The 22,623-nt window shown below is 49.8% G+C and overlaps 1 protein-coding gene across 4 annotated transcripts; it reads left to right on the top strand.

The window, feature by feature from the left end:
- The first annotated feature begins 1,904 nt into the window (after positions 1 to 1,904).
- LOC120815082 (beta-1,3-galactosyl-O-glycosyl-glycoprotein beta-1,6-N-acetylglucosaminyltransferase 4) lies at positions 1,905 to 22,062 on the top strand. 4 transcript variants are annotated; one of them, XM_078087090.1, is made up of 13 exons: positions 1,998 to 2,297; positions 2,434 to 3,693; positions 7,488 to 7,582; positions 13,428 to 13,564; positions 13,926 to 14,111; positions 14,613 to 14,784; positions 14,868 to 15,047; positions 15,714 to 15,833; positions 15,988 to 16,085; positions 16,167 to 16,197; positions 16,408 to 16,507; positions 17,454 to 17,547; positions 17,631 to 22,062. In XM_078087090.1, exons 2-13 carry the CDS (start codon positions 2,435 to 2,437, stop codon positions 20,742 to 20,744), a joined length of 5,586 nt encoding a protein of 1,861 aa, XP_077943216.1. In that variant the 5' UTR covers positions 1,998 to 2,297; position 2,434; the 3' UTR covers positions 20,745 to 22,062. The 4 variants fall into 4 exon arrangements, 2 of the variants coding, with proteins under 2 accessions (XP_077943217.1, XP_077943216.1); XM_078087091.1 differs by lacking the exons at positions 14,613 to 14,784; positions 14,868 to 15,047; positions 15,714 to 15,833; ... (3 more) ...; positions 17,454 to 17,547; positions 17,631 to 22,062 and having other exon boundaries at positions 1,905 to 2,297; positions 13,428 to 13,688; positions 13,926 to 14,051; XR_013452044.1 differs by lacking the exons at positions 7,488 to 7,582; positions 14,613 to 14,784; positions 14,868 to 15,047; ... (4 more) ...; positions 17,454 to 17,547; positions 17,631 to 22,062 and having other exon boundaries at positions 1,909 to 2,297.
- The last annotated feature ends 561 nt before the right edge of the window (positions 22,063 to 22,623 follow it).

Below are 22,623 nucleotides of genomic sequence, written 5' to 3'. Positions count from 1 at the left end.
CCGCTGAACGTGGCAAACTCATTGAATAAGTGTAAATCCTATATAAATCTGATAATACAATAAAAAACAGGTTGCAATATATAGGAAAAAGTCTGTAAATGACAATGTGATTTCAATTTTATAATTACTTATTCAAATACATTTATAAATAATTAATTTACACAGACCAGAAAATATCAGGGAATTCTTATGTAGCATAGGAAACTTCAAGATGTCATACATGAGCCAACTTCCTTCAATCTCATGAGTCTAGTACATTTTCGGATGGCATTTATAAGGAAACATAATAATTCCACTTCAGGTTGATGGTAAACATCCCCACGATGTCATATGTATGTTTATTGCGCTTAGGGGAAAAACACATGTTGCCCCAAGTTTTCCATATAAGGACTGTTACGGGCGGTCGGACACCAGCCTGAACATAAAGGCGAGACACACGCAAACCGGCTCGTATCAAAATAAGCTAGATATTAAAGGTATCTTAACAACAAAATACAAATGTGGAACGCTCTCACTGGCGGGTGGACGGCTGAACGGCGATCTTGGCAGCAGCAAGCACCGTTGTGCAGACTCAAGGATCTGTGTGGCCCCCCAGAACGGTCCAGGAAGCCTTTGTAGCACCAACACAGGTTCTGCTCAGGTGTGGCTCATCTGTAATCAGGACACTGCGTGCACCCAAACACGTGTAGCAACAAACACCACAGCTGGGGGACGGAACAAGGACACTGTTTGGTTTAATCTGCAATTGGCTAAAGTGCTTCTTTGACCCGCCTTCTTTTAGCAAACTTAAGACTGCTCAAACGCACAAAGACGATGTATCTATGAGAGAGGGAATCACAACAAAACATACAGCTTCAGCGACTGACATCCACCTTGTGCTGGTCTGCAAAGATGGCGAGGTTAGTGGTGTCTCAGGGAAAGGACTATGTCCACTTACTTCTCTTTAAACTCAAAAGCTCTGACAAGTTTTAGAACTTGAACTTAACTTGTTCACTTTAAACATAGTTAAACGCCTTGTGTTGACTTCTTTGATATTTGTTTGTGTTGATTGAACTTTGCTCTTTAAGTTGTCAGTAGAAACAGAAGATTGGTGAGGGGATAAAAAAATGCTTTCATGCTTCGGTTTTAGGGAAACTGCCTTTTTTAAGCTGGGGTGACGGTGGCGCGTGGAGTAGAGCAGGGCAATGTTGGCGGTTCAGACCCCGGCTACATGTCCCATGTTGAAGTGTCCCTGAGCAAGACAATCTGGATGACTCTGTAGCTACTGATACGTTACATGTCATTCAGCTGACGCCTTTATCCAAGAGACATTTTGAGAGGCTTGAATTTGGAAATGGTCCATCAGAGTGTCCTGAATATCACAGAGTCAAACCCTGGGGAAGTGTACTATCAACCTGAAGTGGAAATAGTATGTTGTTGTTTGCTATCAAATATAAACTAAAATGTCAGGTGAATTGGCTCATGTCAGAGCTTTTGAAGGGCTTTCATTTTGGAATTATTGTCCTGAGCTGCAATTCTATCAACGTAAAGTGAAATCATTACGTATCCACCATTTCCTTTCAAATCTTATCTGAAATTCAGCAGAATTTGGTTCATGAATTAGATTTTCGAGGGCCTTAAATGGTAGATAAGAATATCTTTATTTAATAAATGTGTATATATATATATATATATATATAATTTGAATAAGTAATTAAACAATTGAAATTACATTTTTCCGCCAATAGTTTGCATGCAGTAATTATTATTTTGTAGACTGTACATAGACATTTTGTATCTATGTCCCAGTCTTTTAATGTATTATCAGATTTGTATATGATTTACAGACTTATTGAAAGCGTCTGACACGTTCAGTGGAAGTGCTCTTATTTTGAAGTCAGTTCTCACACTACCGTAATCTCTAGTATACACCGGCAGCGTGCGGGCGGGCGAGCGGGACTGTGGTTATCGAAGCGGAGCCTGGCTCGAGCGCACCAGTGGGCGGGCACTTCAGCGCGCACACGCACACGCACACACACACACACACACACACACACACACAGCGGTCCAATAAAATAATATAAAGTTATGACACATGTGTCACTAAACGAGGAGCCGCGAGGACGCTGCTCAGCCCTCTAACAGGAGACACGTTACCGGAGGCTCTCCGGTGTTGTACCACGTGATGCGCCTCGCGTAACTTCTCCCGGAGAGACGCAGCTTCCCCCCGCGTAACGACGTCTATGAGTCAGTCGACTTTCGTAACTTCAGAAGAAGCGCGAGTCGCCGCGCGGAGCCGCGAGAACCTTCAGACGGAGGTAAGTTCCTACCGACACGCGAGGGGGGGTCAGATGTGGAAGCAGAGGACCAGCGAGCTAACGGTGCTACGTGGTTCACCACCCTGAGAGGGAGATAACTACACGCGTATTACAATGCTTTCACCCGTTTGCCCAGGATGACCAGAAGATGCGTCCACCAGGCTCGACACAGGTGCTTCCTGTTGTCTCTGTCTCTGCTGGCCGTCTGCCTGCTCAAGCTGGTCCACGTCAAGGTGACGCTGAGGGACGGCATCTACTACGACGTGGCGGGCGGCTTCTCGGGAACCGACGGGGCGCAAGCGTACGACATCAACTGCACCGGCGTCTACGAGCTGGACCCGGTGGAGGTGGGCAAGGCTCTCGCCATCAAACGCAAGGTCACGGTCAACGTGGACGACGACGGCACGGTGGCCTTGACCTCGGACTGCCAGACGTTCGTCACAGCGAGGGGTTACGGGGGGGTCCCGGTGTCGGAGGCGGAGCGGGGATTCCCGCTGGCTTACTCCATGGTGGTGCACAAGAACGCGCCCATGGTGGAGCGCATCCTTCACGCCATCTACGCCCCCCACAACGTCTACTGCATCCACTACGACCAGAAGTCCTCGCCGGCCTTCAGGAGAGCCGCTCAGAACCTGGCCCGCTGCCTGCCCAACGTGTTTATCGCCTCGAAATTGGAGTCGGTGGAGTACGCGCACATCAGCAGGCTCAACGCCGACCTCAACTGCCTCTCTGACCTGCTGAGGTCAGAGGTCAAGTGGAGGTATGTCATCAACCTGTGTGGCCAGGACTTCCCCCTCAAGTCGAACGGCGAGCTGGTGTCCGAGCTGAAGCAGCTGAACGGGAGCAACATGCTGGAGTCCAGCCGGCCCAGCAAACTCAAGAGACGGCGCTTCAGCTTCCGCCACGAGCTGAAGAACGTGCCCTACGAATACCGCCGCATTCCCGTCAAGACGGCCGCGCCCAAAGACGCCCCCCCGCACGGCATCGAGGTCTTCATCGGGAGCGCCTACTTTGTCCTGTCGCGCAATTTCGTGGAACACGTGAGCAGCAGCTGGGTGGCGAAGGACTTCCTGGCGTGGTCCGCCGACACGTACTCACCGGACGAACACTTCTGGGCCTCCCTGGTGCGGGTCCCCGGGGTGCCCGGCCACGTCGCCCGCTCGGAGGCCGACATCAGCGACCTGAGGAGTAAGACGCGCCTGGTCAAATGGAACTATTTGGAGGGGAACCTTTACCCGGCGTGCACGGGGGAACACATGCGCAGCGTCTGCATCTACGGCGCGGCCGAGCTCCGCTGGCTGCTGAACTACGGACACTGGTTCGCCAACAAGTTTGACCCCAGAGTGGACCCGGTGCTGATCAGGTGCTTGGAGGAGAAGCTGATGGAGAAACGGAAGTATGTGTGAAGCGGATCCGGGATCGGTTAAGTTATTAGGCCCCGCTGCCGGTTCAGCCCAGTCGCCATGTTGGCGCCAACGTTTCTAGAACAAAACGGATGAAGGTTGTTTTGCACTCGGCCCGAGTGGCAGAATATATGCTGAGTGTGGAAGGTTCTGGTGTATAATGATCAGAGGGAGACCAGTGTGAACTGTTATTATCCATTGCTATGTTATATTTTATTTAGACAAGCTAAAATGTTAAAATAAGGTGTGGAAATACTTTATAACACCCGATGGCGTCATCGGTATATTTAGCAGCACAGAGGACAACATGCGGGGTTTTTATCAGCGGTTACAAAGAACGTATTAAAACATCACTCTGCACCTTTCAACGGCTGCTCGAGGCATCTGATCCCCCAAAAGTGCCTTTGTTATTTTAGGGCTACTACATGATATCCAATCTGAACACGGCACCCGAGTTGCTCCTGAATATGGTTGAATGTGATTCGATGAGAGAAGTTCTGCTCAATGAAACGCTGCATGTTATAGATATGACTTGAAAACCTCGACAGTCAATATAGAAAGGTTGAAATTTCCCTGAATAAAAGTATGGTGCTTTTTAAGAGGTATTTGGATTCATGTGTGGTCTCAGTTCGCACCGTGGCTGGACCTCCTGACTCCTCCACCCAGTCCTCCACCCAGCCCTCCACCCAGAAGCCGCTCTGAGAAAGTGTAAGGAAATGCTTTTCCCAGAAGAAACCCAGCAGTAAACTGCTCACAGCGATGTCACGTGTCTCCTGCATGCGTGTCACACACGTGCTGCCCTGAAATGGGCCGAGTGGCTTCAACGAGGGACGTCATGGTCACGGATGCTAACGATAGCAGGTTACATCACGCAGCAAAGGGATGCGGCTGTTGGGAATATCAATATTTCAGTCAGACATATAAAGCAAAGACTAACTTTATCACTAAAATGACAATATATTAACCATTTATGCATAGAGAACTTAACCTCCATCGTCCCCCCCAGTTGACCCCACGACCCCTTTCAAAGGCAGCAGCGGATGTCCACCATAGCAGATAAGTGGTGTATTACTAAACCCAAGTTGTAAATTGTAACCGTAACGTGGGAGAAAGCCTCCGATGCTCCGAACAAGGCAATCTGCTCCAGTGTCTCTGTTACATGTGTCGGGTCCCGGGACAGATCGGAAGGTCCTCTGAGGACAACTTGGGACTTTGGTCTAAACAAATTGAATTGGAATGATCATGACTAGTGGCAAACACGCCAAACACGAGAATAATGTGAAGCGATGGCCTGCTGGTCGATGAGTGGGGCGAGTGGGGGGAGTTGGGTGAGTGGGGCGAGTAGGGTGAGTGGGGCGAGTAGGGCGAGTAGGGCGAGTGGGGAGTGGGGTGAGTAGGGCGAGTGGGGTGAGTGGGGTGAGTGGGGCGAGTGGGGCGAGTGGGGCGAGTAGGGGGAGTGGGGCGAGTGGGGTGAGTAGGGGGAGTGGGGTGAGTAGGGGGAGTGGGGTGAGTAGGGGGAGTGGGGTGAGTGGGGGGAGTGGGGTGAGTAGGGGGAGTGGGGTGAGTAGGGGGAGTAGGGCGAGTGGGGGAGTGGGGCGAGTAGGGGAGTGGGGCGAGTAGGGGGAGTGGGGCGAGTAGGGGGAGTGGGGCGAGTAGGGGGAGTAGGGGGAGTAGGGGGAGTAGGGGGAGTGGGGTGAGTAGGGGGAGTGGGGTGAGTAGGGGGAGTGGGGCGAGTGGGGTAGGTGTTATTTCATGAATAAGACTGTGTGACGTTGTGCTGTAGCACGGCTGCTAATGGATGTTCTGGTGCGCTGGACTCTGAACATAAACCACGTGAGTGGACACAGAGCGGCTGTAGTGGACCAGGGGCCTCCTCTCCTCACAATAAACCCAATTCATGCTCTGCAGCGCGCTGAGGTTACAGAGGACAGGTGAAGTCTGAATAGGAAACCTGCGCCGCCCCCAACATGTCTGTCTATCTGCAGGTCCACATGAACAATGAGCATCATTCTCTCTCGGGTCCGGTATGTTGAGCAGGTTCCAACCTTTCCCCTCGGCTCATTGCGGCCTCCTCACCAACAGTGCTGCTGTGTCACCTTTCAAGTTTGGAATCTAAGACTTTGTTTTAGCAAAAGGTTCTTGCTCAGCCCCTTCAGACCAACTGGACCGTCTTACTCATGTTGGTAGTCGTTCTGTAGCAATTTGGGCATCAAGAATACGAGACATCAAGGCAAAGTCTTCCCTCCCCCACTCAAAGTAATTACATTATAGCTCACCGATTGTTTGTTAGAGAGGAAACCTTTGACCAACAGCCCGTTTGCCTCTGACCGAATGAGCTCATTACAACCACAATGAAGAACTCTTTATCTGTGTACTAGGTCGTAACAGGACACAGTCTCCACGTCCCTCTTCATCTGGTCTAATCAACCACAACAACTTCTAATCTCAGACCTCAACGTGGCCCTCAGCTGCTCCCCCACTGCCGGAGCCATACCTCTCATGGGTCGTTCCAAAAAAGACCCGAAGCAGCTAACAACTCATTTAGCTCACAAGTCCTCACTTAAAACTAGAGACTTAGCTGGTGCTGTAAACGATTGTGTATCGAGGCTCATTCCAAACATGTGGGCCTGCTGGGGGGCAACGTTGTGGATGTATAAAGAGCCCTGCATGCAGTGATGGGAGGCCCGTTCCGTCCCGTGGAAACTTCCTGCCATCTGCCTTTGGGCCCAAAGAACTAGTTTCCTTAAACCTCGCCTCCCACCATCTGAACACACAAGGTAAAATAACTTTGGTTCCAGCTATTAGTGCTGTTTAAAACATTCACGTGATGAGGATTTAAATGAGAATTGTTCACGTGTTTGTAATGGAAAGTAAATCTACATTAAATAGATTTACAGATATATGATCTTACCATGTGTAAGTCCGTGAAATAAATATAATGATATATAACTCCTCCTGGTGGAAGACGTGAACACTGTGGACCACCACTACCCAACCAATCCAAGCATCGCCACCGGAGCGTGATGGACAAATCCATCATGGAGAACGTGTCGCTCCTTTTCACCACGTTGATTCATACAAGGAACTTTAGGCCTCCGATCAGCTGGAAGGCCACAAAAAGATGGTCCTTACAAGCTGTACGGGGCTGTGTGTATTTGAAGGGAATGAGTGCGTCCTCGGAGTGCACGGAGCCTGATCCCCACGGCGAAGGGACCCAGTCAGAGGCCTCACATCCCCTATCCAAATACAAGCTCTCCTCCGTCCCGCCCACTTCCTGTGGCGGCGAAGCCTCGCACCTCCACGGAGCTCCTCCGGGTAACAGCCCGTCTTTGTTCCTGTGGAGTAAAGCGGGACTCAAGAAGCCAGCCATGTGTGCGTGAGGGGGGGGGACGCTGCACGGATGGGAAGCCGGTAAATAAATCTGCCCTTTGGAACAGTGCACGTACGGTCAGAGGTCAAACGTGTTTATTTGAGATAAGGTATCCATCACCAACCCACCCACCTGAATGAGAAAATGGCTGCATGTCTCATGTTATGGACTCACTCGCTGTCTGGCTGCATTTGCTGCTTGGAAATACTTGTTTGTAATTTGCAGGTTTCTCTCTCATTGGCCTGACAATGCAAACATCTGGCTGAGTGCACAACCTGAGCAAACAAACAGGCAGGCGAGTCCTGAGATAAGAGGCCAGCAGGAGTTTCTTGAGGGGTTATGGGGGGGCTGTCCTCTACGTTTGCCAGGATACAGATGATATTTGTATTTCTATTATCTATGTTTATTGATTTAAAGGGCACCAGGGTACAGTCCCAACATAAATATCACCATTGGATGCGCCAAAACGACACAACAAACCCAACAGGATGAAAAGGAAGACACAATACAAAGTGAGTGGCACGTCACCAACATAAAAGCATCGGTGCAGCACGCGGCGCGGAGAAGGTGGGCGCTTATCGCCGTGACCTTTATCTTCCCTCCTTATGGCTCAATCACCCCAACAGATATGGACTGATACAAGCCTGTTTATAACTGGTGGCCGACGGAGGGGGAAAAGGCTTCTCTGGCGTAATGGAGGTCTCGTCTGTCGAGCAGCGCCTCTCTACATGAGGCAGGGGCCTGTGTGGCAGAGTGGCTCCGCTCACGTCTATCTCCATGTTTTGGGGTGTTCTGAATCAGGTGGATTTCCATCTATGCCCCCCCCCCCTGTGTCACCAAGCTGTGAACGATTATCCTCCGTCGTTTTGATCACGGGGCCTCTGAGATTATATGTATGAGCGGCTCATCCACTTCAGGGGTGTATCCCTCCCTCTTCTCGGGGGTAAACTGGTCTGGGCTGGTCTTGGCTGGCCTGGTCTGGTCTGGTCTGGGCTGGCCTGGTGTGGTCTGGGCTGGGCTGGTCTGGCCTGGTGTGGTCTGGCCTGGGCTGGTCTGGCCTGGGCTGGGCTGGTCTGGTCTGGTCTGGCCTGGTCTGGTCTGGCCTGGTCTGGTCTGGTCTGGCCTGGGCTGGCCTGGCGTGGCTGTTGCAGCGTCCAGTGAGGCTCAACTGGTTTTAGACTTTTAGGTAAGTTTCTGGCAGTGGTAGCTGGTTGGTGGTCGCCGATGAGCCCTCTGTTTGCGATAGTCAGCCGGTTGTCTGGCTGGAGGCTGCGGCCGAGGTATCGTGGTGACCATTGTGTGTGTGGCGTCCCGTGTGCTGCACGGAGCGTGTTTGGTGTCTGCCTGCCTGCCGGCTGAGGTTGGAGGTGGGAGAGTGTGGCCTTCAAGCCGGTGCAGATCTCCTCATGCGTAGCTACAAGTCCTACGGTAGGCTGTCTCATCTGTACTGCTTAGGTGTACATGTGCCAGCTTGTCCAGATGTTTCATAGATGTCTCTGCTACCTCTGCGTCGTCGTGGTGCACCACGCTGAAGCTTCTACGTCCCGCCAGTGGCTCACCTGCTGAAGCTGTTCTGTCTGTTTGTCTGCGTTGTGATGTAATCATTCTGTTCCTGTGTGTGTGTGTGTGTGTGTGTGCGTCCTGGCTGATATTGCTTCTCTTTTTGTTTTGATGAAGAGGAGCTGTTGGTGCCGCTGGTAGGAGTGACTGGCTGATCCCGCTGGTGGTTCCCTTCGTTGTTTTGTTGTATAGTTGGTGTGGTTTGTTTGTTGTTGCGTGTGGTGGGACGTTGTCCCCTGTACGTTGCATTCCATAGTAACCTGAATGACGCATAAACCTTCCTTTTTTTGGTGTAATACTGCATCGACTGCAGATTTGATTGAACATTTGTGATTGTATTTTAAGAAAACAGTTTGATATTAAAAATAATCGTGTAGAATTTTGTGCCTGTGTTGTCTGAACCTGCCCTGTGGTTGACCATAGATTAGTGGTCCCTGTTAATAAGTCCCAAATAGATTACCCCTCTTAGCATTGCCACACCTGGAACAATAAGAGTTGTAGGTCATAACTTTTCTTATTGGATAAAACTGACATGTTTTCCTGCAGAACACAAACATTGATTCATTTAATGAGGAGATAAGAACTTAAAACAAATACGAGACATCAACATTGACGCTGAGCTTCTACGTTTTAATATCAGTCCGCCATTAAGGAACCATGTCAATCAATCAATGCAGGCGTAATTATACACTGGACAAATTAGAATTGTGAGAATAAATAAATGTAATTACCATCTCCGCCTCTAACTGCTGTACTGTGGTTCCCTAGTGGGGGTCTCATGGCTCATGAGCTCTCTTCCACTGCCTGGGGACGACTTTGTCTCGGATTCTTTTAGGTGATTCACGGTGCCACTGTCTCAGTACTGTCTCTGTCTAAGTACTGTCTCTGTCTAAGTACTGTCTCTGTCTAAGTACTGTCTCTGTCTAAGTACTGTCTCAGTACTGTCTCTGTCTCAGTACTGTCTCTGTCTCAGTACTGTCTCAGTACTGTCTCTGTACTGTCTAAGTACTGTCTCAGTACTGTCTCTGTCTAAGTACTGTCTCAGTACTGTCTCTGTCTCAGTACTGTCTCTGTCTCAGTACTGTCTCTGTCTAAGTACTGTCTCTGTCTAAGTACTGTCTCAGTACTGTCTCAGTACGGTCTCTGTCTAAGTACTGTCTCTGTCTAAGTACTGTCTCAGTACTGTCTCTGTCTAAGTACTGTCTCTGTCTCAGTACTGTCTCAGTACTGTCTCTGTCTCTGTACTGTCTCAGTACTGTCTAAGTACTGTCTCAGTACTGTCTCTGTCTAAGTACTGTCTCTGTACTGTCTCTGTCTCAGTACTGTCTCTGTCTCAGTACTGTCTCTGTCTAAGTACTGTCTCTGTCTAAGTACTGTCTCTGTCTAAGTACTGTCTCTGTACAGTCTCTGTCTCAGTACTGTCTCTGTCTAAGTACTGTCTCAGTACGGTCTCTGTCTAAGTACTGTCTCAGTACTGTCTCAGTACTGTCTCTGTCTAAGTACTGTCTCAGTACTGTCTCTGTCTAAGTACTGTCTCAGTACTGTCTCTGTCTCAGTACGGTCTCTGTCTAAGTACTGTCTCTGTCTCAGTACTGTCTCAGTACGGTCTCTGTCTCTGTCTCAGTACTTCGGGACTTGAATAGAGTTCTGTTCAGACTGCAGTAGTTACCTATTAAGTGTCTCTAGTAATGTTTTGTTTGTCCGTCTTTTAGAACATATAATATAATTGATGACATCTTTCTACCAGACGTGGTTGTGTCTCTGCGTATGCACGAACAGAGACAAACCGTCCCATTGATCTGTGGTTGTTATGTGTGGAGAAGTGGGTGGTGTTCTGCTGCTGCAGGATGAGTAGACAGCGCCACCTGCTGGGACCAAAAGAACTCGCATTACATGCACGTTAGCTTCACAAATGACATCGGAGAAGCCAATCAGTGACACAGTTGTGTTACCAGTCAAAAGTGATACACAACAGGGAAGCACATGAGATGAAGTCATTTGGTGCCAGTCTGAAAGATGTGTGTGATGGTTTGACACAGTTGAGCCACTAAAGGCGAACACACATTTTGTAATGAATATCGCATTGAAATTCCAGAGACAACCTTTTTGACCCCTCTGCGAAGTCCCGCCCCTCCAACACAGAGTGACCAATCAGAGCGGCGCCCTCCTGGCCGGTAAGGCCACTAGTTGACGTTTGTAGGAGACGAGATCTGGACACTTAACCTGAATGAGCATCGAGCACCTCAGGGTGCACGACGTGCTGACTGGCACCTGTCTAGTTTACAACATCTGCTCAAGCACTCATTTATGTCCTCTGTTGTCCTGTGGAGTTTTGTACTTTTACTGGTGAAATAGAATTTATTCGAAAATCAAAAAAGAGAAATCCTAATGTAAATACTTCAATTCTTGATTTACCCACTTAAGACAGTATATAAGATATTGAACTCATGTACGTTTTACGTGTCTTTACATGTGCAGACAGCCAATGGACGTTGACTTTTACAATAGTTTGTGCACGTGGTTTGTAAAGGCGGCGGTGAAGGTGTCCCCCCCGCGGGGGGCCGTGGGGCGGGTTTAGGATTAACGGGTTACGTCGGATCAGTTACATAAAGCGGTTGCACGAGCGCGCATGCGCACTGAGCCTCGTGCCCCAGCGACACAACGCAGCCGGCGCTGCTTACGCAATTTAAATTCAACAGTGGGAGTTTTAAAGTAGGAAAACGCTTCCCGTGACAGCGTACAGGTGACTTCTCCGCGGTTCGTGTCGGCTCGGCTCGGCTCGGCTCGGTGCGCGCGCCTTCCCGGTCTGGTTCCCTGAACACTTTGGAATTCGGAGAGAAGAACGCAGGACGGCGCGCATCTGCTGGAGTGGACTCAGGTACTAAAGTGTGGACGCGCGTCCGCTGGGGACTCAGCATCGGGGACAAAATGTCCTACGGCCCGAGCGTGTCCTTTAAGTTATATCGCGAGACTTATAGAAATTTCAGTCTAAAAGTGGTGGCGCGGTGTTTTGTGTTGGGGGGCTTCGCGTGTTCTGCCCCCCAAGTTGGCGTAATGTTTTCCACTGTAACGCGCGCACGGGAAGGACGAACCAAAGCTTCGTGGTGAGTTTGCGTGTTAGTGTCTGTTGGCAACTGCTGAAACCACGCGCGCGCACACACACACACACACACACGCGCCCATTAAAATCCGGAACGCAGTGTACATTTGTGAGATTGACAGTTTCCTCTCGGTAGTTGGTCGCGGGCTTTGACGTGTCTTTGAGGCAGCAGAGAGGAGATGATGGTGGATCTGGTGCTAGTCTCGACTCGCGGGCCTCAGGGGTCTCTGGAGCTGCTTTCACCACACCAAACCCATTCATGCGCACATGCAGGCAGCTTTCACACACACACACACACACACACACACACACACACACAGACTGGACTTTCTGCTCGGCTGCTGATGCTCATTGACAGTGTTTGCGTCAGAGCGGAACACAAGACAGGGAGGACACATAACGAATGCTAGTGTGCGCTGGATGCTCTATGGAATCAGTTCTGTGAAATGAGTGATTTGCATTAAAAGCAACAATCAGGGCCGGCAGCTGATTCGGGATGTTTCTCATGAGGTCATTAGGGTTCAAACGGTGTCCTTGTTGTTGGAGATGAGTAGTGGTGTAGTCGGCAAACTTCACTATTGTTTTGGAGGAGTAGGTGGGCGAGCATTTCCGGTGAAGAGGGTGAAGAGGGCCGGGCCCAGCACAGAGCCCTGCGGTGCACCAGTGTTCAGGGAGGTGGTTCCCTGTCCTCACATTCTGAAAGAAAGTCCAGAATCCAGAGTGACGTAGAAAGGCCATCGTGTTGAGTCCATGGGGGGTGATGGTATTGAAGGCCGAGCTGAAGCCAATAAATGAAGTATGCTGACGTATGCGTTGGGGGGCTCTAGGTGAGACGAGGCCATATGAAGCGTGATGGAGACTTAGATCTGTTTGCTCAGTACGCAAACTGATGGCTGTCCAGGTCAACTGGGGGGACGTTCTTGATGTGCGATAGTGTCATCCTTTCGAGGCGCTTGGTGATGACTGGGGTCAGGACCACTGGGCGCAGTCTTTCACCGATCGTTAGGCTCACAAGAGCTCACAGAGGATTAACTGGGAATTGTTGTGGCAGGTGGATTGGATCAGGTTGCAAGTCTGTCCTGCTTCGAAACTGAAGTCAATAGTCCACTTTATTGTTTGGAGGCTCTGAGAAGAAGTCCATCTGCCCTACTTCTTCAGCACCACGGACAGCACAGTTCACACACACTGTTAGACCACGGAAATCCAGAGCCACGGTTGGTACTATTGAATTTGCTCAAACCTGAGAGTGAGATAAAGAATCAACGAGTCAGGCAGACCAGACCTTCATAGTCCGCTGTCCAACCCTCTGCCTGAGCATTTACTTCATACTGGGGTCTGCTGGTAGCAGGCAAGCGCTTGTGAACCCCTGGAACACCCAGACATCCTCCCTAATTCTACACTAAATGGGTCACCAAGAACCAACGTGTCCCTCTCCCCCGGCAATAACAAAAACGTCCTCTAGTGCTGCTTTGTTGTGAGGACTGACCTTAAGAAAACTACGGAAAAACAGAAGCCAAATCTTGACGATATTGGAGCCAAATTTGTACTTAAAACGTTCTCCCCTTGCTGCTGGATTTAGTGTAATTTAGTGTTTTTTTCCAATTGATTTGAAATTGACTGCTGGTTTGATGGTTGAAGACGTGTTTAATAACTTGTGGTTGTTGGACGTCCTCCGTCACCGCTGCCTCTCACTGTAGGAATGAAGTTCCCCGTGGACCTCCTGGCTGGCGTTAGCCAGGCCGAGCTGGAACGTTTGGCCCACAACTACATGGAGGACCTCCTCTACAGCAACCCCGACTCCCCTGAACACCTCGTCCTCTCTGACTCCACCCAGGTAAGACCCACCTGCTGTACATCTGCCCTCCCCCAGCCACCACCGTCCTGTCTCCACCGTATCCAGCGCACCGCTCGTCTTCTTCATCAGTAAAATGACCTTTTTGTAAAGTGCCATTTACACGGTAAGCCTCTTTATCGTTCTCCACCACTACATTTATCCAATAGATGTCGTTAGTAGTTTCTTTGCAGATTCCGGGTAACACATAATGTAAGCAAGCTAATAAATTGTGGTGTACTAGTAGGGGAGTCTGATCCAAATCCTTGCAATGGTGGGAAAATGTGGTTATAAAACTAAGCACCAACATTTATGGCGATGTCAACTGGTGTGTTGACGCCCGTGTCTGTCTGTCTGTCCTCAGGTCACCATTAACATTTCCAGTGTGGGCTTCACCCCTCTCTATGGATCCAGCGACAGGCTGACGGTCCTGGCCCTCTTCTCTCCCAGCAACCCGTTCACCGCCGTGGCCCTGTTCCTGCTGGACCGCTGGTGGACGGTGGATGACATTCTGAAGACGGCAGATCCCACGCGGGGCGGAACTGTGGAGGTACGAGGGGGGTGTTTGCTGGCCCTGGTTTCAATGTGAGCTGTCTCAGGTCCCCATGGCAACGGGTGGAGGCCACCGCTCCACACTCAGAGCTTCTAAAAGAGGATGTTGTGACCATACGCACAACCAAGCATACTGTTGATTGTTTGTTCATAATCATGTCATAGTGGTTATTGGTTAGTTATTATGGATATTTCTGTAATACAATAAACTCTGTAATACTTTAAAGAACGTTTTTCCTGTTTGTTTGTTTTTTAATCCTTCAAAATCCGAGTCTCATAAATGAATTCTGAGACTGTAGTGTGAGCGCTGTCTGTCTGTCTGTCTGTCGGCGCTGCCATCGGCTGGTCACCCATCCGTGCCCTGCACCACGGCTTTGAAGATGGATGCATTTATATTTTGCTTGGCCCCTGTTAGCTCAGGATGGCGCCCTGTTATTTATATATTTTGTGCTCCATACACCAAAATGTGGTGACATACGTTATTCTACTCGTTCCCCAGGTGGAGTCTCTAGGAGAGAGAATAGTGTTATACATCCTCAACCGTGTCATCTACCGAGCCAAGGAGATGAGCTGTGAGGAGCTGCCCTTCCTCTGCCACGGGGACACAGATTACGCAAAGATCCTCTGGGATGATGGGGAGGCTGTGGGCTTTTACTCAGTCAAACCTGCAGGTAATGAATGTGCTTTAGTCCACGTGTTGGTCAGTGGCTTTCAGAAAATGTCCTCACGATGAAGCTCTTTGTTTCTGTTGTAGGCAGCTTCTGTAGATCCTTTCCAAGCAGCAGCTACCAGCTTCCTGTGATGGACTCCATCTTCATTAGAAAACATCTGCGTCGTCAAGGCTTTGGCCTCCAGATGCTCGAGGACTTTGTGCTAAGTTTCAGAGAGGAGTGTCTGGGGTTGAGGTTCCCCCTCACCAAATCCATGTACAGAGGTACGCCGGTCCGCCCTGCAGCAGGTGCACCCTAGTGGGGCTGCACAGTTAGTCCCATTTGAATCGCAATCACGATTTGGGCTGCCACAATTAGATGAGCACGACCGTCGTTAAATGCGTGCTCTGCCACGTATCAAATCAAGCGCTTCCTCAACGAACAGTCAGCCAAGGTGGGAGGAGAGAGCGTTCTGTCCGCAGTGGACTCCAGGTAGACGAGTAGAGCGGAGCGAGTGTTGTGTCACATAACAACACAACCACAGCACAACGAATGCATCAAGGCCAAAGCTAACGCCTCCTCACCGAATGTCCGTCAAAGTTCAATGACGTCCACCCAGAAAACCAGAACCGCCGTCCTGCATAGCAGGAGGCACGCCCAAATAACACGTGTCCAATAAACACGACTGTACCTGAGTACTATTCGGAGTCCTGTGTGGGGTTCAGCTGTACGTAGCTGGGAAGTGAAGGCGGTGCTCGTGGGTTTAATTTGGGGTAAGAAATGTCTTCTACAAGATGCTCTGTGACAAGGTCACATTGATTAAAATAACTGTGACTGTGGGCATAGTGGCGCAGCCCCTCCGCCCCATGCAGCGGTCTGTGCAGTCGGTCACAGTCAGCCGTGTGTGCTGGTATTCATAGCATTAATACGCACTCCCCTCTGCTCCCCAGTGTGTGAGAAATACCTGTGTCAGTACCCGGGGGACACACACCTTCTGTGGGAGGTGGAGAGCGTGGGCGGTCCCACGCAGAGGACCAACATCTCCAAGAAGCTCCGGGCCATGGACCAGAGTAGGAAGAAGGAACACCATCTGATTTGCGGAGCCCGAACATTGGAATCCCTTCAAGATTTCACGAGATCTGACATTGCTGCCAGAGTCATCTTGAAGTGGAAATGTTGTCAATAATGAGTTTTTCCTACTTGTCTACTATGTGTGTTCCTCAGCGGTGTCCAGGGGTCTGATCTTCACTCAGACTGACGAATCACTCGTGGTCACCACTCACAGAGAAGCCCGTCCTGCAGGAGGCACCGGGGACATCGTGGTACTTTCTTATGCTTATAATTTGCAGATGATGTATTTGAGAGAAAAAGCCTCTAAAAACACCGGTCATTTTGATCCGTAGGAGGAAGTGACGGTACTGAGCGCCACCACAGGTGAGCATCATGTTTCATCCACAGTTTAAACTTGGTCCTGCTGTTTGTTCAAGGAGGGAATGTAATTCCCCTCTCAACGTGGGCACACGGGGCTACACGGACATTAGCTGTGAGCCGCCTTGATTTGGGCCGCGGCTGCGTTCTTTTCCGTTTTCTATCTCGGTGTAAAAGGGTCTTTAGATTGCATGTTCATGTTTGAAACCCCTCCAGAGGCAGAAGTGCCCCCCGCAGCCCGCGGTGGGAGTAGTGGCTCCAAACGAAGGAAGATGCAAGAAAAGATTGGAGAAGACAAGACAGAAAAAGTCATCAGGTCTGTACGAATCAAACCATGTTACCAGGAATGGATATTGTTGGGTCTTTTTGGATACTTGTACGGTTCCATTCTCCTTGATTATTGTGAGAAAACCAAATCCAACATCGCTCTAATGTACCTGTACATTCATGCTGAGGTCTCAATTGTAGACAGACTGGCTGGAGGTGACTACAGACCCAGGAGATGGTTATTCATGATGTCACTCTAATTAGCTCAACGATGTGATGACAGGGAAGCCACACAGGCCCAAGCGCCCACATCAACCCGCCACCATCTGTTGGCATCGTACTGAGCTGCTTTGGTCCAGGAAAACTCCAAAGACTTTATTTAACTAAATCCAAACGCCTACAAGCTAAATACAAAACAAACCAAAACTCTTTAATAGGAGACAATGAACGGGACACACCTGCTGTTAGACAGGGGAGGGGCAGGTGATTGGACACACCTGCTGTTAATGGACAGGGGAGGGGCAGGTGATTGGACACACCTGCTGTTAATGGACAGGGGAGGGGCAGGTGATTGGACACACCTGCTGTTAATAGACAGGGGAGGGGCAGGTGATTGGACACACCTGCTGTTAATGGACAGGGGAGGGGAAGGTGATTGGACACACCTGCTGTTAATGGACAGGGGAGGGGCAGGTGATTGGACACACCTGCTGTTAATAGACAGGGGAGGGGCAGGTGATTGGACACACCTGCTGTTAATAGACAGGGGAGGGGCAGGTGATTGGACACAGGAGGACACGGCAGACAATCACAAGCACAGGAGGGCAGGAAACCAAGGGACTGTGTGCTGTATATCACGTGTTTGCAGCACAATGCATTGGACCGCCACAGCGGCCATCAAATAAGTCCAGTATTATGTGCCCCAAAGTCAATGGGTGTAGATTGTCCTCACACTCTATAATTGATGAAACTAGCGTGGTATCTCCTTGTTTTAGAATTGAGGATATTGAAGCAGAAACCCCCAGCAAGGACCAAGCTTCTGCACAAGAGAAGACAGAACTGCACGTCTCTGGATCGGTGAAGCCCGACGTGTGTATATGCAGCAAATTCCCATTGACATGTTTGCAGATCAGTACAGCAGTTTGTTCATGATTACCTCTGTTTATCTTTAGGGTACGTCCAGCGTGGCTCGTGAAGCCCAACGAGACCTAGAAGAAGCTGGTGCTACATTAGCACCTGCGACCGAGGAGCCACCAGTGGAAGACGACGCTCCGCAGAACCTGAACAGCAGCTCCTGTGACTCACACATAGCAGTTGAGAATGTGGCGTCAGAAATCAGGGAGTGTCAGCAGGAAATCACCGCCGCGCTGGCAGGCTCTGAAGAAGAAAGTCAAGTTGGGTTGAGAGTATCACCACAAGAGGCGAGTCTATCAACACGTGCAACAACGTCAGAGAAGATTGTAAGTGTAAAAAGTGGAAGAGCCAACGTAAGGACGGTGACGACCCCCACACATAGATCTACTCGGCACAGCAAGCAAGAGGATGTAGGGTTAGCTTTGAGGGGAAGAACCATCAGGAACACCCTGAAACATCCCCGACACAGCCCTGAAGAATCTGAGAGGGAGCCCGCTGCAGCTGAGAGAGAAGCACCAGAAGAAGAAGAAACCTCCATAGAACAGATGGAGGAACCCCCCCAGGTGGAGCAAAGAAGAACCGGTGAAGCGCTAGCCACTGAGGAACCTACTGTGCACGAAGGTACCATTGAAAAGGCAAAGGGGAACACGGAGGAACGCCCTGTTTCTGAGATGGGTACACATGGAGAGGCAGACATTCCAGTAGAAGATGCTGCTGAAGGGAACCTTCCACCAGCTGAGGTAGAGGAGGCAGGGCAATTGGAGGAGGAAGAGGCACCACTTGTTGGGAAAAGAGCTGTGAGACACACAAGAAAAACCAGCACAGCCACAGCGAGACGCAAATCGGCAAGAGGCGGAAAGCAGTGGGATGAAGAAGAATCCCAAAACGGTGAAGAAGAACCAGCAGCGACGACAAGAACACTGAGACGGGGGGGCGCTGCTGCAACGCACACAGCTAAAGGGAGATCCGAACGGACCAGGAAGCAAATCCAGGGATCTAAATGTGTCGAGGCTACGGGAGGAGTGGAAGAAGAGGCAGCAGAGGAGCCTGATGAAGAGATGGAGGAGGTAGGACATACGCTTACTGGAGTTGCTTCTGACGAAGAGGAGGGTTTACACCTAGAAAAACATGTGGAAGCTGAGGCAGAACATAAGCAACAAGCCGTGGGAGATGAAACGGGGCCTGGATCAGATGCCCCAGCAGAAGGGGACGAGGTGAAAGCCCCAGAGGAGGATATCGTAGAGGTGGAGAATGAGGATGTGGACAAAGGAGAAGAGAAGGAGAACACAGCTACAGTCATAGCGGCACCAGAAGAGACCACCAGACCCTCACCGTCAGCGGCCACGCTCTTGGCTGTACTTCCAGCAGGCAAAGACGGGGCCACACCGTCAGCAGAGGAAACGGAAAACCAGCTTCCTTCCCTCCGAAAGCTGACAGTGGTTTTAGTGGACCTGCAGAAACCCAACCACGGCGCCCAGGATGTAACACAAGCTGAAGAGGAGAGTCTTCTTGTACAAAAGGATGCTGCCAAGGCTGAAGGGGAACCGAGGGAAAACCCCATGGAGGACAAAGATCCGGTGGAACAGGTGAATGTCCCTGTGGGTATAAGGACAACTGAGAAGGAGGAGGGAGAACCAGTGACTAATCAGGAGGAAGGAGAGAGACGCGACGGAAGGGATCCAAGTGAAGGAGACAAACATATAGAGGCAGAGGAAGCTGTCAACCCACACGATGATCAGGGGGAGGGACCTATCGATGAAGAGGAAAAGACCTCGCTTGTTGCAGAGGAAGCCGTCGCAGAGCGAGACGGAGTGCAAGAAGAACAGTCAACCTCCACGTGTGAAGTGGTAGAACGTGCACAGCAGATGTTGACAGCAAAGGACGAGCAGGTAGAAGATGCATCCGAGGAGGAAGCGCCGGTTGTTGAAAGAGTTCTGAGAAGTGGAAGAAAGACCGCAAAAGGTAAAACCACCACGAAACACGCTGATGAGCAAGGGGAGAAAAGGGCAGGAGAAGGTGAACCAGCAGCAGACGTTGGAGTTCTGAGGAAGGGAAGGAAGCCAGCTGACGGAGCTCGCACACCGTGTCGGGGGGAGCGAGAGGAAGACGATGGAAGCGCTCTACTCGATAAGGAAACCAAAGCGCTGCTCGAGGAAAGTGACAGAAAAGAGGAATGCACAGGCGAGAAGATTGAAGGAGAGGATGGTAATGAGGAGGGAGGAAACGCAGAATCACTCACAGAACAAGAGACCGTGGAGGAGAAACCGTCTGCTGCAGAGGGACAAGCAGAGGCTTCCTTTGGGGAGAGAGCTGAAGAGACCCCTAAGACAGACGAGGCAAAGGCTCCTGATGAGGCAGCGAGAGCCACGACAAGGAAGGGAAGAAGGTCTGCTGCTGCCCCCCCGGGACGGAACGCCAAAAGGACCCGCACACAGTGTCAGCAGGAGGAAGGGGGAGCAGGAGAGGAGACTTTGGGAGAGGAAGTAGAGGCTGGGCAGGAATCCCCTGAGGAAACGGTGAAAGACCAAGATGTGGAGACGAAGGACGCCTCGACGGGGGAAGCCGGAGTGCTGGAGGAGGACGACCGCAGTGTGGAAGCTGTGACTGGCGGTTTTAATGTCCCACCTCCATCAGCCAAGGTCAAAAAGACCTCGGCCGAAGACGAGGAAACCACAGCCGCGGAACCACGGCAACAACAGAAAGCGTCGCCTGTCACCCAATCACCAAGATCCAGGAGACAGAAAGACGACGCCCAACGGAGATCTGTACGCAAAAGGCCGAAAGTGAATTACCGGGAAAACGAAGAGGGGGAGCGACATGAGGAAGGCACTGACGAGGAGGAGGAGGTTACAGTCGCATCAGATGGGGACCACGGCAACGAGGCAGCCCAATGTCCCTCAGGTACAGAGGCAGCAGGCGCAAGCAAGGAAGGCGAGGAATACGAGCTGAATACGTCCGAGGAAGAGGAGCAACCTATCGTGATCGGGGAGAGGGTTTTAAGAGGCAGGTCACTTCCTTCCGTGACGATGACGCCGCAGTCCAGATCCAGACGCCGCATCGCTAAAGTGTCCAAAGAAAAGAGCCCTCGGTCAGCGCACAAGAGAAAAGGCCCCGAGGTGACGCGTCAATCGAAGCGTCTCAGCAGAGTTTAGAACCGTCTGCAACCACTAAACTAAAAGAAAACAGGAGCATCAGGAAACGTTTATTACCAAAAGGAATTTGTCTTGGCGGTTGGTGCGTGACAGTAGACAATGTGACAATAGACAAGACAGCAGTGCACAAGTAATAAAATAAAGTAAAATGAAATGCTAATGCAATGGGTTAGTAGAATAAGGCTATGGGTTAGTATAAAACAAGGGAATAAAGTTAAACATTTTAAATATTAAAAAAGTTAAAAAAGAAATCTTAAGCATAAAGTAACAAAGTGACGAGTGACGACAAAGTGATGAATTACAGTTAAAGTGACGTGTGCAGTATGAGGGGGAGTGACCGGTGGGATGTTATAGTCAGGCAGTGGGGGACCGGCTCTGTTGATGAGCCCGACTGCCGACGGGAAGAAACTGTTGGTGTGGCGGGAGGTCTTAGTCCTGATGGACCTCAGCCTCCTGCCAGATGGAAGGGGCACAAACAGGTTTTGTCCGGGGTGAGAGGGGTCGGCTACCATCTTTTTAGCTGCTTCAGGGTCCTGGAAGCGAACAAGTCCTGCAGGGACGGCAGATTGCAGCCGATCATATATATTAATACTAAATGTGTGTACTGACCCGGGACCAGTGTGTCTCACAACTCTCTTCACCTGTATATCTTTTCTCTTCCTACATACTGAGCTGGATTAGAAAACACATTTTTAAGCAAAAACACCCGGGTTTGATCCAGAAGAGTCCGAGTTCATTGACATCGGTACACAAACAAATGAATAGACTTGTGCGAGGTCCACATCAGATTCCTACTGAATGTGTGTGTGGGGAATTACTATTTTTATAACGTAAAACTCTCAACTATAGGTTTTGTTATAGTTTTACTCTACAAAGGGTCCAGATATTCTGTATAGCTTGTTAATGAACTTTGATTCTAATATGTTTTTGTATTACCAAAACCTTTTCATGCTTTGCTATCAGCTGTTCTTTCTATATACAATTCACATGTAGGGATTTTCCAATATGTAACCACCTGTTGTGTTGAAATGACACTAAAGAAGTTATTATCTCATCATGTGTGTTGGTTTTAATACTGATTATTTACTCAACATTAGACATTCATATGTGTTGCTTTTTGCTGGCTGCATCACTTGGAGGATAACTTTTATTTAGCTGTAGTAGATGATGTAAAACATTGACCTTTCATTAATGTCTTGGTGCTTCTTAGCAGGTGGTGCGGAGTTCTTCGAGGTTATTAGCTGAATTTGTCATTTGCTTTTATCTGTGACGACTTTCCATGAGCTGAAATTGTGGCAAATAAAGGTTTCAAACGGTGGTACTTCTGCTAGTACTTCTTTGGATTTCAGCGTTTGACCCATGATGCAGGTCCAATTCCAATCTCCACAACCACACACTTTGAGGGGTCCTGCATGGCCTGAGGAAATAATAACTACTTTTATTTATACTTTCAAAACAAAGTTAGTGCTTAACAATACGCACACAAGTTATACAAAATACAATCAAGCAGTTCATAATAAATAAGATAAAATCCGTCAAACATATAAATAAGCCAGCTGGTAAAGTCCTGCCTGAAGGTCTCAGAGCTCACTGGCGTCGGCAGGAGAGGTTGTTCAGAGCCTTAAAAACAAGCAGTAGAATCTTAAAATCAATTCTAAAGCTTGCAGGTGGCCGGTGCAGAGCAGCAGGGACGGGTGTGATTCTGTATCTGTGATCTCCAAATGTTCCGTCCAGTGCAACTGAATACGCTGCCGACGTTCAGCTTCTTTTGTGTGTTTCGCCCTCTCGGCAGTCAGTGTGTCTTCACTGGGAAGTGGAAACATCACAGAGGAGGAAGACCTGAAGAAAGAAGTCTATATGAATTACAATGTTATATAAG

The sequence above is a fragment of the Gasterosteus aculeatus genome, chromosome 13 (assembly GCF_964276395.1).
Source record: "Gasterosteus aculeatus chromosome 13, fGasAcu3.hap1.1, whole genome shotgun sequence".
Classification (NCBI taxonomy): Eukaryota; Metazoa; Chordata; class Actinopteri; order Perciformes; family Gasterosteidae; genus Gasterosteus; species Gasterosteus aculeatus.
The sequence above is the reverse complement of the archived record's forward strand: the minus strand, read 5'-3'. Positions and strand labels throughout refer to the sequence as shown.